At 36.9% G+C, this 20,338-nt stretch overlaps 1 protein-coding gene across 1 annotated transcript in view; it reads right to left on the reverse strand.

Moving 5' to 3' along the window:
• The window catches only part of adamts7 (a disintegrin-like and metallopeptidase (reprolysin type) with thrombospondin type 1 motif, 7), a 96,062-nt gene that overhangs the window by 18,117 nt on the left and 57,607 nt on the right, over positions 1-20,338 (reverse strand). The window contains 7 exon segments of the mRNA XM_073835709.1: positions 5,712-5,874; positions 9,675-9,821; positions 9,915-10,088; positions 10,188-10,340; positions 11,515-13,119; positions 14,790-15,003; positions 15,133-15,259. Of these exon segments, the coding sequence (XP_073691810.1) occupies positions 5,712-5,874; positions 9,675-9,821; positions 9,915-10,088; positions 10,188-10,340; positions 11,515-13,119; positions 14,790-15,003; positions 15,133-15,259 (2,583 nt within the window).

The following is a 20,338-nucleotide window of genomic DNA, read 5'->3' on the forward strand; positions in this document are numbered from 1 at the left end:
AAATGTCCCCACAAGGTCAAAATCTACTGGTATTACTATCCTTGTGGGGACATTTGGTCCCATACCGTGATGAATACGAGGTACACACACACACACACACACACACACACACACACACACACACACACACACACACACGTGCACAAACGCTTCCTGTTCTTACATGATTTATTCCAGACAGAGTAGCAAACCAAATCCCGTGACACACAGTGGCCTTCGGCTGAGAGAGGGCTCATTAATCCGGTCTGAACTCACCCCACCTCCCAACATCCTGTAAGTGCGGTTTTAAACAATGTTGAGGAGCCTGAGTGATACAGGAAATGTAGTTTGTGTTTATTTTTGGTCACTCATTCAGTATTCAAACTAGACAAGCAGCCAGTAGCCAACGAAAACTCAGAAGACACAAGGTTGTTCTCATGGCAACTAAATCCCCCCCAAAACAAAATTTTTCAGTCAGGGGTTTTCCCAAAACTTTACATGTATTTAGAATCGTTTATTTATTTAAATACAAGTTCCTTATGTTATTATGTACAGTCAGCTATTCCACAGGAAAATATGAATATCTTTGTAATCTTCCATTAATATTTGTTTTACCGCTAAAACGGTTTCTGTTTTTGCCTGGCGTTATCGATCACCCTAAAGTTGATGTAAATTTTATTTTATTTTATTTTTTGTTAAAATGCTTGGATATAGACATAAACCTATAGGAAAGAAAGCACAAACAAGATCCAAGATGTCTTCAGGTAATTTCTCCTATGCAACAATGACAATCACAAATTTCACATGAACTCAAACTTTCTTTTTAAAATTCTTCTCAGGCGACAAAGAGTTTAAACTATAGTATACACATTAATTTAACAGCTGTATACTCTCACTGTATGTCAACAATAGTCTCATTTATACATCTTTTACATGAGAAGTGGGAGAAAATCTGGGAAAACAGTGAACATTTGGGACTTCAATGAAACGTATCTGAATTTCTGAGCAATACTGAACTGAATTTATTATTTTAGCAGACTGCTTATGGAGTCAGGTTTCACTAACTGTGCATTATTTTTAATTTTAGTGTGTAAGCAATCGTAAAAAACTGGAAAGCAGCTTTTGCCTTAGGTGCACTTGCGCATAGTTTTTCAGGTAGCATCTTGGAGACCTTGCCACAGTTTCTTCATGTCATTCCAGACAGACTGGATGATGGTGAGATCAGATCTCTGTGTGAAGCCCTGGCTGTTGTCAGACTCCTTGGCAAACAAAAATCTCACTAGATCATTACAATTGGCAGAACGAATATTTGGAAATGTAAACTGATATTTCCTACTGACACACTACAGCAAAAGATAGAAATATCTGGCTTAAAACCATTTTAGCTGGTGAAATACCAATTCACCATTGTATGTTAACATAATGATTTTAGATGTACTGCAACATGGGGTTAAATTGTTATATAACAGCCTTTTATTAAACTGCACAAGTAAGTAACAGCTGACTTCAGCTGAAGTGGCATGAAAATCCACTTGTGATCTATTTGGACAGCGGCAAATATTTCATTCCAAACAGTTACGCAAGACCTCTCTCAGCGTCCAAAACACAGTCAGGAGTGAAGGGATCTGAGCTGCAACATGCCTTGCCAAAAGAGGTTATTATCTGAGGCAAAAGGAAAAAACAATACTATTAATAGCCCTTCGGGACGCCAGGATTTACAAATCTAGAGTGGGAAAGTCCACACTCAGGCACCCAGGATGGAAAAATCAGTTAAACTTCCCTCAGTATCACAAAAGACTGAGACCCACCAGCTGACACTATGACAGTCTGAGCCAAATAAACCAGGTTTTTGGCAGTTGGTCAAGAAGCTGATTAATTCACAATCCCACGCCAGCAAACAAACTGAAACAAAGTGTGGCTAATAAAGGAGATCCTCTTCAGAATGCTGTTGTTGTCAAGTATTGACTGCGAAAAGCCAGGAGCCTGGATCTAACCCAACCAACCGAATGATTGAATAATGAGGACAAAGTGAAGTTGAGTTTGCCTCACATAGCCGCCAATTTTTTGTGTGCATTGTGTGCACTGTTAGTAAACGGACACCTGTTGCATGGTGAGAAGCATATGAATCTTGTTATATAAAGTAGCTTCATGCCTTAAATATGCTAGTCAAGAACATAACTACCCAATTGTCCAATTCCATAGGTGGAATAACACACTTGGCTGCAGGGGCGCCGCTCGCAATTTTGGGCCCTATGACAAAATATGAAGATTCTTTAAAGAACCATGTCTTTCTTACCTTTTTAATCTGAAGAACCACCTTTCGCCACAAAGAAACTTTTGTGAAACAGAAAAGGTTCTTAGATGTTAAAGGTTCTTTATGGAGCCATTTAGACAAAAAAAGTTCTTCTATGGCATTGTGAAGCACCTTTATTGTTAAGAGTCTACTTGCTGCCCACTGACATAATACATTAAAAAATGTAGCAAAAACAAGTGATTCAAAGTTTACTGTTGTAAAAACACAATTACAAGTGATATTGCAGCTGCTTTCTTTATTCTTTTTATTTGCTTCCTTTCCTACAGTAATTGCATGTAACCCGTTTAATGTGAGTTAATTTAGTCAATAGAATTTGTGCACTACATTTGGCAATACGGCAATGGAAGTGATGTAGATTCTGATGAAATAAGAGTGGAGTGTCTCAAGGAACAGAAGTGGTCACAAGTGATGAATTTGAAACTTATTTTAATCCCAGGCGGAACAGAATGTGCCTCAGCTGACCACTTTTGTTCTTATTATCAGTGGTCGGATCGCTAAAAATGCATCTTAATACCAGATGAAATAGTCTGCCCAATAGTCTTGCCCTAAGTAATACAGTTTGTACTTGAAGAGACTACAAAAATGCATCTTACAAAAGCCAAGAAACTGAACAAATTTTGAAATTCTTCACACTATGAATGGTAAAATTCAAGGTCTGACACAGAACAACACTTTAAGATCTGAAAAGTCTGTATGGATTAAAATGAATAACAAATTAAAAGTTGAGGTTTTTCACCTAGACATCATGGTGGCATAATTATTTTTCAGAAATAAAGTCACTGCACCCCAGCTAATCTCATAAAGTCTCCTTTAGCCACTTCCATCGGAGTGAAATAATTATAAGCAAACATTTCCCTAAAACTAATTAAACGTGGGTGGATTTTTCTGGATAATTTCTTTAAAAAGTAAGAAATGAAACATATGTACCACCAAACCGCTTCTCATGAATCACATTTTAATTAGCACACTGAGGTAAAGCAATTTTCTCAGGACTAGCACATGACAGGCCTGGTGGTACATTTCAAAGTGATGAAGATGGTAATTAAAGGCTGTAAGCCAGGTGAGCTGTATTACTTGAAGAAAAAAGAAGTGAATGGAATTCTTCAAAGGTATATGAAGGAGTAAAGGTTAAGGGAGGGGGCATTTTGCCTGAAATTTCTAATTTGCTGATAACTGCTATCTGTGAACCTTACATTAAGGACACTATTTGAATAATATATGATTCCTGTAAATTCAACTAAAACGTCCAAAACAACATCCAAATCAATTCTCACAAAATTCAGTTTCAATTGGAAACATAGGTATGGGTTGTAAATGTAATTTTAATGTTGACTTTTAAGCTAAGATTCTACAAAAAAAAAAAAAAATTGTCTTATTTATCAGAGAAAACGTGAAACTCTTGTTTCAGATGAAAGGTTTGTGTGTCTTTATATATCAGAATAATGGTATTGGACTGCACACACAGGTTTCTTTCTTTCTATCCCAGTGACCCATGACAAAAGAGCAGCAATGAAGGGGGATTCAGAGAACCGTAAATGGCACAATCCTCAGCAACCAGCAATAATCAAGCCAAACCAATCTAAAGGTGCAGCACTTTATGGAACTTTCAATAGCAGACACAGAGAAAAGTGGGCTTGTTCTCCCTCTCTCTCTTAGTATGATTGCTGATAAATGGAAGACAATAAAACACACAGCACATTTACCAGAGCATACCAAGTGTACAGATTTGTCCAAGCCATAGAAAAAAAAAAAACTTTTGGCTATGGCAGCTTTTATTTATTTACAGTGCATAGCATAAATGAGTAAATTTAAACTTAACCCCTCTAAAACTTAACAAATTCAGCAATTACTCTTTACTTGGAAGACATGTTAGGGTTCTTTGGAGATATAATGTTCCAACACGCCTGCTTGGTCAGTTACAAAAGAAGAATAATACAACTATTCAGGAAAATAAGATTGTCTTATCAAAGTGATAAAATGTTGTGTTGTAAAAATGAGTACATCCTCCTGAAAGTTACTAAATAAAACTAAAAAAAAAAAAAAATCTAGTGTAGGTTTAGGGTAATGTTTGATCAAACTTGGTTGAACCAATACTTTTAAAGTTTTAAAGGTTAAATAGCGCACTGAATTGTACAGTGGTATAAGATGAATACCAAAGCATTATTTTAAGTGTGAAAATATACCAAAAGTAACACAGAAATTCAATACCAATGAACTTGTACAGACCTATACCAACCCTGAAGTGTATTTGGCAAATACTTTTTGTTTTTATTTTAAAAAATATATATATTTAGCATAAAAATCCAACTCTGTAAAGTGTAAATCCAACAGTGTAAAGTCAGAATGCATGAAATAGCATCAGCCCTCCGTTTTAATTTTACTATGTTAAATTTGCATTTGAGTGTCACTTTAAAAGGCAAACTCTATTTGTAGCAATAGCCAACATTACATTGTATGGGTCAAAATGACAGATTTTTCTTTAACGCGGGTAAAGATCATGTTCCATCAAGATATTTTGTAAATCTCCTACTGTAAATATATTTATATATTTTTGATTAGTAATAAAAACTTAATTTTGTGGTCTATAATCACCTACAGTGTTGGGGGTAACACATTACAAATAATGCAAGTTATGTAATAATATTACTTTTTCCATGTAACTAGAAAAGTAGCACATTATTTTTTAATTGACTAGAAAATATCTGAGTTACTTTTTCATATAAGTAACGCCAGTTACTTTTCCCCCTCATTTATTGATTAAAAGCTCTCCTGTCCCCATGTTGAGAGAAATTGTGAGTAAGATGTCACTTTAGTTCTAGAATAAATGTGAACATGCATTAATAAATCTCACTCACTAAAAAAAACAGATACAGTATTCCTGTAAATGAATAAAAACAGTGAAATTCAATGCAAACCTGCAGTAATTAAATATGTTAAATAATACAAATATCCATTTGTACATCCACAAATATGAATTCGATCCCAATTTATTAACCAATGTCTTTGCTGCCAACCTTCGATGATCCAATTCATCCATACTAATAAGCAAAAATTACTCAAGATAATCTAACATTTGTTTTACTTTTTTTATTACTGAAGAGTTGACATTTTTTCTTCTGCGGTCTACTGTACAGACATGAATTTACTTTTCTCTAAGCCTGAGGCCTTTGGTGTAAAAAGGTTTTTACATTTGCCAAAAATAGAACTTTTTATATTAAAAAAAACAAGCAAGCCCTTCCCAGATTTAAAAAGTAACACAAAAGTAACATAACGCAATACTTTCCATAAAAAGTAATGTAATTAGTTACTTTTTTAGGGAGTAACTCAATATTGTAATGCGCTACTTTTAAAAGTAACTTTCCCCAAAACTGGTCACCTATATGTATTCATTGTCTCTAGCTCACAAAGTTCCACTTACCAGAGGGGATGCTGTCGCAGTCATGAGTGTTACAATTTTTTGTGTTCTTTGGTTGAGGTTCGTGATCACAATCAACATGCTCATTTTCATCCTCAAGCTCGGCCTTAGAGTTGACACATTTAACCAGTCGGCGCTGAACACCTCCACCACAGGAAACTGAGCACTGCCAAAACACAGATAAGCCTGTTAAACACCTAGTACAGTTTCTTCAGTCCATTTATTTTGGGCTAACTGCCCCTTAATCATTTTCTATCAGACTCTGTCTAACAACCTTTTGCAAAGCTTTGACAACTGATGAGAGTCTTCAAAGGAGTCATATCCTAAAAAATTGATCTAAAATTTGATCTTTTAATATTTTCCCCACTTTCAGTAGATTCATTCTGATTTTAGATTCTAAAAGATTCATTTATGCAAAACCAAAATGTTGGATTGGTTCACATTTTAGTTTACATGTGTATTAAATGTATTCCAGTTTCCAGTTTCAACGCTTTTTGCCTTAATGACAGATCTAAAAAGAAAGCTGACCTTCAATTCCTAGTTGGTAATACATAAAAATTAATATGGCATAAAAGGTGTTTTTGATCCTTCTGAGAAAATAGTCAGATTTAAGTTTTACATGTTTAACATTTTCCTGTTAATCATATTATTTCAGGTATACAGTATATCACTCCTTTCAGTGCAATTGCAAATGAGTTCAGTCAGATCGTATTTATATGCTTTTCAGTATGACTGAGCCATCAGTCTAATTATGAATGCATTATTTGGTTGCAAGTGAATGGAGCAAGTGTTAAAACAAGGTTTCCTAAATCAAAAGCAGTTTTACATGACCAGTTTCCACCCAAGGTTTGAAAAACTTTTATATTTCATCATAGGAGCACTTTAAGTCTAACAAACCAGCCTTAGTTTGCAAAGCAATGCTGAGCACTGCTTAGGTTTCAAAATATGAAATACACTTGGTTAATTCCCTAAGATTTTTTGTTATCTAATAAGAAAACCACATTATAGGTTTTGCAAGGTGGTTAACACAACATAATTACATAGGTCTACATGATCTCAACAGTATTGACAGCACTATGTGGAGAGAGAATATAGAAGGGGCTCTCTTTGTCAAAGGCAGACTCGGGTGCTTTGAATATGTACCCAAAGGGGCAGACCAATATTAGCAGCTTAATTGCAGGATGAGCATGGTGGGTTCATATGAGCACACTGTGATTTGACTTCACTGATTGTCCAATTATGTTACTTCCTACATTCAGGTCTGACATTCTGCACACACTCTGTGAATAATCCATTACATCTCTTCATCTTTAAAGAAAAACTGAATGAGAGATAATTACAAATGAATCAATCCTCTGTCATTTTCTTCCACTATTTGGGATGTTGCCATTTTCAGAAATTGCCACAAAGGCAAAAAACAAAAACCAAAAATAATAATAAAAAAAATTCAAAAGCTTTCTAACTAATTTTTGCTTGCCAGTGTTTTGTTGGCTGTTTTGATTCCATATAATACAAGTAAAGTACTGGCCAAAGCTCTGGGGGTTGGGGATTTACTGAGATTGGTTGTGAAGCACAGTGGTATTGTAAAGGGATTGTGGAGCCTTCTCATGTTCTCAGATCTTTTCACTTTTATACACTAAAATCATGAGTAGTAATGAGGTTTGTCTGCAATTCTTATTCTCTACCACCTTCTAGTTTTACAGTGTAGATTCCACTCACTGTGCTGCGGTTATATAACCAAACAGATGTTCTTGTGTGTGAGCCAGATTTTAATAGGAGAGGGTGAAAGGTTACTTAAATTACAGTCTGTTTTTCATGATACTGATTATATAGACTATTTAAATTTGTTGTAATAATCTTTTTTTACTGCAAAGTATGAAGGAAAAGCCATGTAGGTGTACTTAGAAAATGTGCATTCAGATTAACTTGAATAATTAAAAGTTGCACTCTTTAAAGCAACACTACAGTAAAAATTAAAAGAACATAAGCCATTTTCAGTCATTTCAGCCCATGATGTTCCTCTAATTCTGATTCTGTGAGTTATTTTGTACACACATTTAGATGCATGGTTTTGTATCTAGTGCAAAGACACAGTTACAAAACTGAAACAGCAAATTAAAAATACTACTAATGGAAACACATCAATAGCGCGAAAACTCCCATATATCGCAAAAAAGTTTTTACACTCACATGAGGTGTTTTTTCAGGCAATTAGAAACAGGAATATATAGCAAAACTGCAATGGAAACAGTTTTTTGCGCATTTACAGATCACCTGGTGTACGTAAAGGTCACAAGATCATTCTTTAAGGTACTATAACCTCCATGACACACCTTTTACATCGGTGTGAAAAGGTGTTGGCCCCCTTCCTGATTTTTATTTTTTTGGCATGTTTGTCACACTTTAATGTTTCAGATCATCAAACTAATTTAAATATTAATCAAAGATAACACAAGTAAACACAACATGCAGTTTTTAAATGAAGGTTTTTTTTTTTATGAAGGTACCCAAACCCACATGGCTCTGTGTGAAAAAGTGTTTGCCCCCCCACCTGTTAAAACATAACTGTGGTTTATCACACCTGAGTTCAGTTTCTCTAGCCAAACCCAGGCCTGATTACTGCCACACCTGTTCGCAATCAAGAAATCACTTAAATAAGACATGCCTGACAAAGTGAAGAGACCAAAAGATCCTCAAAAGCTACACATCATTTTGAGATCCAAAGAAATTCAGGAACAAAAATGGCCTGCATGGCAGAGTTCCAAGACGAAAACCGCTGCTGAGCAAATAGAACATAAAGGCTTGTCTCAGTTTTGCCAGAAAACATCTTGATGATTCCCAAGACTTTGGGGAAAATACTCACTAAAAAATTGAACTTTTGGAAGGTGTGTGTACCATTACATCTGGCGTAAAAGTAACACAGCATTTCAGTAAAAGAACATCAAACCAACAGTAAAATACGGTGGTGGTAGTGTGATGGTCTGGGGCTGTTTTGCTGCTTCTGGACCTGGAAGACTTGCTGTGATAAATGGAACCATGAATTCTGCCGTCTACCAAAAAATCCTAAAGGGCAATATCCGGCCATCTGTTCGTGACCTCAAGCTGAAGCGAACTTGGTTTCTGCAGCAGGACAATGACCCAAAACACACCAGCAAATCCACCTCCGAATGGCTGAAGAAAAACAAATGAAGACTTTGGAGTGGCCTAGTCAAAGTCCTGACCTGAATCCTATTGAGATGCTGTGGCATAACCGTAAAAAGGTGGTTCATGGTCGAAAACCCTCCAATGTGGCTGAATTAGAACAATTCTTCCAAGATGAGTGGGCCAAAATTCCTGCACAGCGCTGTAACAGACTCATTGCAAGTTATCGCTAACGCTAAGGGTGGCCCAACCAGTTATTAAGTTCAGGGGGCAAACACTTTTTCACACAGGGCCATGTGGGTTTGGATTTTGTTTTCCCTTCATAATAAAAAACTTCATTCAAAAACTGCATGTTGTGTTTACTTGTGTTATCTTTGATTAATATTTAAATTTGTTTGATGATCTGAAACATTGACATGACATGACAAACATGCAAAAAAAGTAAAATCAGGAAGGGGGCTAACACTTTTTTACACCACTGTATGTGGACACTCTCAAGTATAACATGCTTTCTTTGCCATTAATGCTAGGATAACCCCTTATTTACACTGCATTACGGCTCCGACACGGCAACTGGAGCTGATCGTGGCATGTGTCAGAAGCATTCCAGAAGCGGCTTTCCAAGCTGCTTCATTAAAGTTACCCTTTAGTCGCATAACATTGGTTAATGGAAATGCCATGAATTTGCAATAGGTTTTTTTGTTGGACATTTATAAAATATCACAAAAGTTTTGTGCAAATCTGTAATGGAAACCCAGCTATTGTTAGGTTGGCTGACTCAAAATACTTCAAACTGAACGTTTCCTCAAGTTTTGTGTCACTCACCTGACCCCAGGATCCAGTAATCCACTCGTGGCATGGATGGACATTGCAAGTCTGAATGTTGCTGGGCTGTAGGTCATCATCACATTTCCCAGTTTCAGGGCAAGTGACCAGCCTCTGCTGCTCCCCACCTCCACACAGCTCTGAACACTGTGCATGTACAGTATATGGTGTTAGAATCAGACACACACAGTTGAAGAGAGGATAAAAAAAGGAAAGCTTTTGAATGCCAAATCTCTTTACCTGCCCCCAAGAGGACGTGTACCACTCTAAACAGTTGTGGATGTTACAAGGAATTCGGACAGGAGGTCTGGGGGAGGTGGCCTGGCAATGAAAGGGACGCAGCAACCTCTGATCTCGTGTGTCGTAACACTGAATCTCTCTGACCTTCACTCCTACACCACAATTCTTCGAGCACTGCCAAAAGAGATATCAAAAGTAGTAACTTCCATAGTATTTTCACGCATTGAAAAATCATTGAATTCATAATGTTTGGCTCCATGCATGCAGACTTACTTTACTCCACTCTCCAATTTTCCATGCAGAGCAGGGGCGAAGGTAGCAGCGGCGTGCTGGCACTGGCCTAGTAGCTAAGTCACAGTCTGAATCATCACCAGTGCTGCAGGTCACTGACCTCCAGATGGCACCAAGCCCACAACTTGTTGAACACTACAATACCAAATCAATTGTACTATAAATGTTCTTGCACACATATTGCATATGCATATTTTTTTTGCGTATACGTCCCACAAACCGCTCACTGATGCTCCAGAAGGAAAAACCATGCATTAAGAGATGTGTGGAGAATGGAGATGTGTACATTTTTCTTATTTTGTCTAAATATCATATTCTTTTCATTTAGTACTGCCATTCAGAGGCTTTAGAAGATATTTACATGTTTTCCAGAAAACAAAATAAGCTAAATTTAGCCTGATCTTCAAATTCAATTTTTTTCTTCTGGAGCATCAGTGAGCATTTGAACCTTCTGTAATAGTTCCATATGAGTCCCTCTGTTGCCCTCAGTGTGAAAAGATGGATCTCAAAATCAAACAGTCATACAGTTAGAGAAGGTTCAAATACACAAAAATGCTGGAAAACCAAAGAATTTGTGGGACCTGAAAGATTTTTTCTGAAGAACAGCAGGCAGTTTAACTGTTCAGGACAAACAAGGGACTTATGAACAACTATCACTTAAAACACACAAACACAGCTGTGGATCATTACGGTAAGAACACAGTATTAAGAATCAATGGAATGTTTTGAATAATGAAACTTTTGAATAAATTTAACTAATATTTTATCTTCTGGATTATATCTAAACATATTTTATGTGAATATATCTTATTCAGGTCAGTGCAAAATAAACAATAGCATGCATTTTGTATGATCCCTCCTATTTTGTTAAAAAAAATTACCATTTTGTAGATTTTGAAAGGGGGATGTAAACTTTGACCTCAATTGTAAATAGTACATGTTCCTGGATAAACATTCTCATTAACTATTCTAATTTTAGAGTTAGGTTAAAGGTTAAGGGCTTCAACAACCTTTTTAGAAACCTAACATTTCCCATTTTTGATCTTCAGGATGTGAAACCTTGTGTATGTGTGAACGCTAATGCACAGATTTAAAGATGGATAGTGGTGCTATGTGATCCCTTAAATCCATTTTTTGTTGCTAGAATAACAATTTTCAGTAACTGAAATTTAAAGTTATGTTTGTGTTGAAATCTAATGCTGTGGTGTCAGCATAATTCAAGGACTTTCATCATGTGGCCAGCTGCTGTTTGTCAGCGATGCTGGTTTCATATCTAGAGAATGTGAGGCATGCATAATTAACTACTCACAGCACTCCAGTTGCCTTTTTTCCAGTGTGCAGGGGAGGCTGATGGGGAAAGGGAAGGCATGGCCAGCCCAGTGGGCATCAGAGGGCTAGAAGAATGCACTGAATGCTCACTGCTAGTGCCCTGAGATGGCTGCTCAGTAGGAGAAGAGAGAGTGGGATTCAGCCCAGCAGGTCTCAGCGTTTGGGCAATAATAATCTCATTGTTATCAATCTCTGTCCAGCGAGGTAAGGGTACCGGAGTTCCCCAAGGTTGTATTTTAGGCCCATTAGTCTTGGTTGATGCAATTGCTCTGGAATACCAACTTTGAGTCTTTGTTGTAATTGAAGTGTATGGAATCTCACTTGTAGTGAAGAGCGGGGGCTCAAAATCATTTTCTATTTCTGTAGGAGGTAGAGCTGTTGTTCCAGCTGCTGAGGTCATGCTACTGTAATGTTTGGCTGGGAGAGAGGAAGTTGGAGAAGTAACATACTCTTGAGAAAGGCTATCTGAGGTCGTAGTGAACTCTCTTACAGTGAGTTCACTTTCCTCAGTGTTAATTTTTGGTTCTGTCATAATGTTGTATTTTGCAAAGTCATCACTGGAAGCACTGCTGAGAAGCTCCAATAGTTGAGAGACTGTCGGTGAGGCTGTACTCCATTGTAATAGAGTAGTGGGATTATCAACATGTCTGTTCTCATAAATTTCAAACTGAGGTTCATAATTTTGAGTGCCATGGTGTGGTTCACTTTCACCTCCAGGAACATCTTCGCCAAACTCCTCTTCATTCTCATCTTCAGTTGTTTGGTAATTGTCATGGTTAATTGAATTTCTGTTCAAATTTACAGTTGGCACAGTTTCATATGATAATGTGTGCATGTTCAGAGTGGACAAATCTGTAGTTGATGGAGGTTTCCTTGTAGTACTGATGTCCCGACTTAAGCCAATATCAGTGTCGTTCCATTTGTTAAATAACCTGGTAACTGCAGAGGAAGGTTCAGTTGTTGTTACGACAGGCAGGAAATAGTCCTCAGCAAATAGCTCATCATTATTTTCATCTAGTACATCTTTCTTTTGAGGATCATGACCTTCAGCACCTTTATTTGTAATGCTTTCAGATTGCATAGTGGTGGATGGTGATGAGGTAGTTATAGGGACATCTGTCCCTGTCAGAGAAATGTCTCTGTGTTTAATTCCTGAGTTATCAAACATATAATTTTCATCTTTACCAAGGTCATATGACAGATCCTCATGGAATCTTATAAAGTTATAGTCGTAATAAAAATCATCAACTTGAAGATTTTTCACAATGGAATTGTCAGGGGTCTTTTCAACATGACTATAATGTGAGAAATCGTCTTCTATAATGTCATTGAGGTCAGCATTGCCCCTTGGCTGATTTCTAGTAGTACTAAAGTGGGGTATGACTTTTATCTCATTGAAAACTTCTTTGCTGGACGCTCCACTTCCTGACCAGTCGTTGCCAAAGGTGTCCGAGTTTATGGGGCAGTCCTGAAGATAGCACAGCATAGTCGAATTAGGCTTGGCTTTCGGATCACAGTCCACACCAGTATTCCAGCTGCAGGTCACGTCACGTATCTGGAAACCAGCTGCACAGCTCACTGAACACTGTGGAAGAAGCAGTCAAGTAGAGCCGTCAAAGTCTGAAAATCATCTCACAATAATTTAATAAAAAAAGAGTCAGTTTTGTATAACACTGAGTCATCAAAACAGTTTTGTGCTTGTTTGTTCCAAGAAGGAAAATCTGAAGTTTGTTTTATGAGCAAGCAAGGAATAATCAAAAAGCATGATTATATATGACCCTGGTCATACAAAAACAGTCATAAGTGTCAATTATGAATGAATAAATAAGCTGAACAAAGAAGCCTTTCACTGATGTATGGTTTTGTTAGGAAATGACATTTGGCTGAGATACAACTCTTTAAAAATCTGGAATCTGAGGGTACAAAGTTGTCCAAATGAAGTTCATAGCAATGCATATTACTAATCAAAAAGTAAGTTTTGATATATTTATGGTAGGAAATGATCTTTACTTCATATCCTAATGATTTTTGGCATAAAATAATTAGTTTGACCCATATAACGTAAGTTTAAATCAGAAACCATGATTTTTGTGATTAGAATAATATAAACATTTATTTTCAAGACCTATTAAGCTCCTTTTTACAATATGTAATACAAGTCTCAGATGTCCCCAGAATGTCTCTGTGATGTTTCAGCTCAAAATACCCAACAGATAATTTATTATATCATTTTGAAAATGATAATTTTTGAGTGAAAGCTCTTTAAATGCAAATGAGCAGCTGCTCCCTGCCCCCTTTTTTCAGAATAGGGCTGTGCCTTTACAGCTCATACCTCAGATACTCTAATAAAAAACATCTGTTTGGTTTTGTTTATCATGTCTATCATACTGAAATCATGCGTTTTAAAGCCATATTAGTTTAAACTTCTGATATACGCTTTTCACATTGAAATTTGTGGCACACACATATGAAGCACATGCACAGCGTCTGTCACATGACATTTGTGAGTACTAAACTCTTGTGAGTACTAAGTTCTTTCATGTCTTATTGCGCTTAAACTGTCAAATACAAACACGTTTATGTTAAAAACACATATGACTTACAAAAACAGTCAGTTATGTCTTTGAAGGTAAACTGCTGGGTAAGAAAACACATGTTTTTATTAGTCTTGTCTCCTCTGAGGCTGGAACTCTAAATAGTGTTCTGTTCTCATCTGTGCAGCCAACGACAGAACAGTTAGCATGCTTGACTCGAACTTATGCCGTAGTGTTAGAACTGGTACACCTTTGTCGCTTGCGAAAACAAAATGGCGGCGCCTTGGGTGTAAACGTGCAGATTAAAGGGCGGTAATATTATAATAAGTTCCCCAATGAGGGGATCATTTTTTCACATGCTTGCAGAGAAAGGCTTACCAAAACAAAGTTACTGGGTTGTCCTTTTTCACATTTTCTGGGTTGGTAGATACACCGGAAACCCGATTATAGCACTTAAACATGGAAAAAGTCAGATTTTCATGATATGTCTCCTTTAAATAAATTCAATGGTACAATGGATATATACCATGGAACCGAAGGATTATATTCATGTGTATTGATGGTATATGAAAACTATGATAATACTGTGATACGTTTTGTTAGCTCTGCTAAAATTATAAGGCTGTGCAGACAGTGTCTGTAAAACCTTTCTTCACAGAACTTTGTGAATCATGAGTCACTAACTGCAAGAGATGTTTCTTTGTGGCTGACATATGCTCACCTCTGACCAGCTTCCAGTGGTCCAGTCAGCAGGACAGGACACATGTGTGTTGCACGGGACAATTGACTCAGGTTTAGGCAAGTGTTGACATTCAGCCGGCTGAAGCGCTCGTTGCTCATCCAGCCCTAGGCTCCGAATACACAGCACTGTTCTCTTACTAAGCCCAATGTCCCCACAGCTAGATGAGCACTTTTGCCATTCTCCAACCCACCATCTGACGACACAAAAACATCACAGGAATTTACTGCACTCGTACTGCACTGATGATTGCCTTTAAAAGCCATGTAGTGGGCTGCTGCTGATGGGTGTGTAAAATACAGGACTGCCCAGCAGTAAAACTCACATGGCTGGACATGCCCCCTTATTGCAGTTACTTTGCTTGTCATCCGGCTTAGTAGATGGATCACAGTAATGCTCCTCAACAATTCCAGATGTTCTTTCCACACAGTGCACAACTTGCCTCTGTACACCTGAAAAAAAGAAAAATTGAAGAGCAGCTGTTTATAAAAATGGCACTTTTGCCAGTGCATACAAGTGCATTCAACATCTGGCAAGCACATAGAGTTCAGTCATTTTCAGGCATTTAAACAAGGGTAATTCCATGCAAATGTCAACCTTACCATAAAAAAATTAAGTTTTTACCAAAGGTTTTATACTGACAGCACAGATGTCAACATTTAGTGGTTTAAATACCGATGTACTACTTTTTAGTGCATGATTTTCCATAGTCTGGTAAGTGCTATTTTTCAGGCTTGTCATATCCATAACAGTACATATTCCTCATAAATAGACACATCAAAATTAAAATAAAGTAACAATTATATGTTCTGTTAAGAGCCATCACTTCTCTAGTTGTTGACCTTTTTTGTCACATCTATAATGCATGATTATTTCCCTTATTTAACATAGAAAACTTGTGCATAGACTGATATCTTTCTGATGTTTACACTCTATCAACAAGGGTATATTAAAATATAAACAGATGGTTCAGTATATTGGTAACTCATACATTCTTTAAGCATTTATATGTCACATCCATAACGCAAAATGTCATATCCATAACCCTGTATTTGCCCACAAAGAGACTGCGACAACTGTACCACAGCTTGCCCTTCTTGATAGGAAGACAAAAACTTAAAAAAAAAACAAAACTATAATTTAATATGTACAGGTGCATCTCAATAAATTAGAATGTTGTGGAAAAGTATTTATTTCAGTAAATCAACTTAAATTGTGTAAGTCTTTGGTTCTTTTAATTGTGATGATTTTGGCTCACATTTAACAAAAACCCACCAATTTACATCTCAACAAATTAGAATATGGTGACACGTCAATCAACTAATCAACTCAAAACGCCTGCAAAGTTTTCCTTCAGAATTGACTCTCTGTTTGGTTCACTAGGCTACACAATCATGGGGAAGACTGCTGATCTGACAGTTGTCCAGAAGACAATCATTGACACCCTTCACAAGGAGGGTAAGCCACAAACATTCATTGCCAAAGAAGCTGGCTGTTCACAGAGTGCTGTATCCAAGCATGTTAACAGAAAGTTGAGTGGAAGGAAAAAATGTGGAAGAAAAAGATGCACAACCAACCGAGAGAACTGCAGCCTTAAGAGGCTTGTCAAGCAAAATTGATTTAAGAATTTGCGTGAACTTCACAAGGAATGGACTGAGGCTGGGGTTAAGGAATCAAGAGCCACCACACACAGACGTGTCAAGGAATTTGGCTACAGTTGTCGTATTCCTCTTGTTAAGCCACTCCGTATTACCTGGGCTAAGAAGAAGAAAAAATTGACTGCTGCCCAGTGGTCCAAAGTCCTCTTTCCAGATGAGAGCAAGTTTTGTATTTCATTTGGAAACCAAGGTCCTAGAGTCTGGAGGAAGGGTGGAGAAGCTCATAGCCCAAGTTTCTTGAAGTCCAGTGTTAAGTTTCCACAGTCTGTGATGATTTGGGGTGCAATGTGATCTCCTGGTGTTGGTTCACTGTGTTTAGTCACTGCACCCGTTTACCAAGAAATTTTTGAGCACCTAATGGTTCCTTCTGCTGACCAGCTTTTTGAAGATGCTGATTTCATTTTTCAGCAGGATTTGGCACCTGCCCACACTGCCAAAAGCATCAAAAGTTGGTTAAATGGCCATGGTGTTGGTGTGCTTGACTGGCCAGCAAACTCACCTGAACCTCATAGAGAATCTATGGGGTATTGTCAAGAGGAAAATGAGAAACAAGAGACTAAAAAATGCAGATGAGCTGAAGGCCACTGTCAAAGAAACCTCAGTCATGGTACTGAAGGTGGAAAGAGCGCTGTTTATTCACAATTCCCGCCGGTGTGGGAATCGAACCGAGAACCTTCGGGTTGCAAGCCTGACTCTCACACCATTAGGCCATGACTGTCCAGTATTATCAAATTGAAGAAAGAAACATCATTGGGAAATATAAAAATAAATAAAGAGATAACTAAAATAATAAATACGGAAATTAACATTCCACAAAAGTTTAGCTTTAGTGTCATTTCACTCTCTTTTTTACATATCTTTGTGTAAAAAATAGATTGAAATGCCACTAGAGCTCTAGAAAAATTTGGCTGGCATTTAAAGAGTGGTCATGTAATTAATAATGCAGTTTTCCTTACAAACCAGTACCAGCCATTGATCTGTTTATGGTTTGATTAAAAATGTCAGATTTTCTTATTTAATAATCTCAGGAAATGAATGCGAGGAGACAACTATCCTGAATATTATAAAAAAAATTAAAAAAAAGCAGTAAATTATACCTTAATTACTCTTTGCTACTCTCCCTTAAGATTTGCATTGACTCCAGAAGGAGGAGGGATGGCCCTTCTTGTATTCTCTCCTCTGCTAGAGTCACGTCCTCAGGCTGATTTCGACCTTTATTTGACAGCTTTGGGAATCAGACTCTCCAACAGAGAGATGAAGCGACCCACAGTCTAGAGACTTCACAGACTTCACAGGTGTTTGAAGAATGTTATCAGATAAACCCTCAAACAGATGGGATAAAGGGCCCTGGGGAACAAGTGTCAGTCTGCAATGATTGGTGTGACCCTCAAAAGAGTACATGGACATTAGGTGGCGAGTCCCACAGCTAAAATTTGCAAAACACTGTTGTATGTTTATTTATTCATAGATAAATTATTTAATGTTGTTAAATTGTGTCCCAAATTAAACCCAAAACCTGGTATGGCCTATGACTATTTAGATTTTATGTGGTTTTTTTTTTTTGTTTGTTTTTTTTGAGTAGGAGCCCTTAATTTGAATTTAGGCAGACAAAGCTTTAATTCTGCTGCAATGATATAGAATAATTGATTTACCTGCTGTGCCAGACCAATTAAATGATGTCATTTGTTTGAGCTCTTCAGTCAAATTAAAGATGAGCAGCGGGAAATTGCATCTAAAAATAATCATAGTGAAACTCTTCAGCACTATTGAGACTGGTGCACTTGTAGTATGGACAATGTTTCATCCTGTTCTTATGTATTTTTAATACTCAATGTTAATAAAAATCTATTTGTGCTATGCAATAATCCTTAACAGAGCTATTGATGACCAAAAGCAAAAACGCATGTATTTATAATAGAAAGTAATTTGAAAAAGTAATAGAAAGTCACTTGAGTAAACATGAAATGTTAAAATGTTCAGAAGCATTTCCAAAAAGCAAAAAAAATTGCTTCTGGCAACTCTGTCACTCAATGCATGTGATGTCTATTAAAGGAGTAGTTAACTTCCAGAACAAAAATTTACAGATAATGTACTCACCCCCTTGTCATCCAAGATGTTCATGTCTTTCTTTCTTCAGTCATAAAGAAATAATGTTTTTTGAGGAAAACATTTCAGGATTTCTCTCCATATAATGGACTTCTATGGTGTCCCTGAGTTTGAACTTCCAAAATGCAGTTTAAATGCAGCTTCAAAGGGCTCTAAATGATCTCAGCCGAGAAAGTAGGGTCTTATCTAGCGAAACAATTGGTGATTTTCTAAAAATATTGACAATTTATATACTTTTTAACCTCAAACGCTTGTCTTGCCTTTACAAAAAAATGGAAAAAAGACATTTTTGACAGTTGGATGAGAAAATAAGATGGGAGTTTTTGGAAATAACCAATCGTTTCGCTAGATAAGACCCTTCTTCATCATTTAGAGCCATTTAAAGCTGCATTTAAACTGCATTTTGGAAGTTCAAACTATAGAAGTCCATTATATGAAGACAAACCCTGAAATGTTTTCCTCAAAATACATAATTTCTTTACGCCTAAAGGAAGAAAGACATGAACATCTTGGATGACAACGGGGTGAGTACATTATCTGTAAATTGTTGTTCTGGAAGTGAACTACTCCTTTAATCCAAACTATTGTGTGCAAACAATAGTCTTTTGTATGTATTTGGTTTTACCAAAAACACCTCATTATAACCACCCCTTTTCAATTAGAAAAAATTAATTAAATGATTAACAAAATTGTTATGAGATTGGTTCGGCTAAATAACTACAGTTTTTTTTTCCAAATAATTTCCACCCACTCTATCATTATCACACAACCAAAAGGAATGTACATGCAATTTCAGCCTTTTCTACTAAACCCCATGAAACATGGATTTGAATGAGACATTTACCTTTTGTATTACTAGAAAAGATCATAGGGCTGCTTCCCGCTGAGTGAAATTGGATGCAAATCCTTAAGCCTCTGATTTCAGCTACCCTGTCATATTCGAAAAATGTTCAATTTTCTCAGATTAAATGCTGGTGACTGAGATCCATAAAATACGGAGAAAGGCTATTAATAAAGAAAAAAAAAGCGTGTAGTATAGCCTGCGCAGTAAAAATACAATTATGTGTAAAATGTCATAGTAAACTCTGTCTGACATGAAAACTACGCTAGTCATTGTCCCATAAAATGACAAATAGCAAATAACACATAGTATTTTCATTACGTTTCATTTATTTTGTTTTTGTAAAATTAAATGAGACCTTGTTGTTTGCAATACGTTTACCCCGAGACAGCGTCGCGAACACCAGCTCGACCGCAAAACACTTTCACTATGAGAGAAAGCGGCAGCCGCGCAGAGATTCCACCGCTTGACGCGTCCCATGTGAAATGGCTTTTAAATGGTCTTTCAGTTTCATGTTTTAATTTTTGTTCAAAAAATCGTGATACGTATCGTATCGTGAACCCAATATCGGGATACGTACCGTATCGTGACCTATAGGCATATCGTTACACCCCTAAAACCCACAAATCTCAGACGTAGAATATAGGGCAATATTTATACAATCAGATATCAACAAATCAGGATTCTATGACATTGTATTGGTAAAGGATCTTTAAATAAAAAGGGTCCAATTAACGAAGTAGCAGTTTCTACAAATAACTAATCAGATTTGGAAAGTTTGGTAAGCGAAAAATAACTCACGAGACGGGGACTACCGGACATTCAAAATACATCCTATAGGCTAAGTTCACTGTCTTGTCTTTCAAAAATCTTCTTTACTGTTCTACTGAGGGCGAGTAAATTAAGAGCATATTTTCATTTTGGGC

This window comes from Garra rufa, chromosome 3 (assembly GCF_049309525.1).
Source record: "Garra rufa chromosome 3, GarRuf1.0, whole genome shotgun sequence".
NCBI lineage: Eukaryota > Metazoa > Chordata > Actinopteri > Cypriniformes > Cyprinidae > Garra > Garra rufa.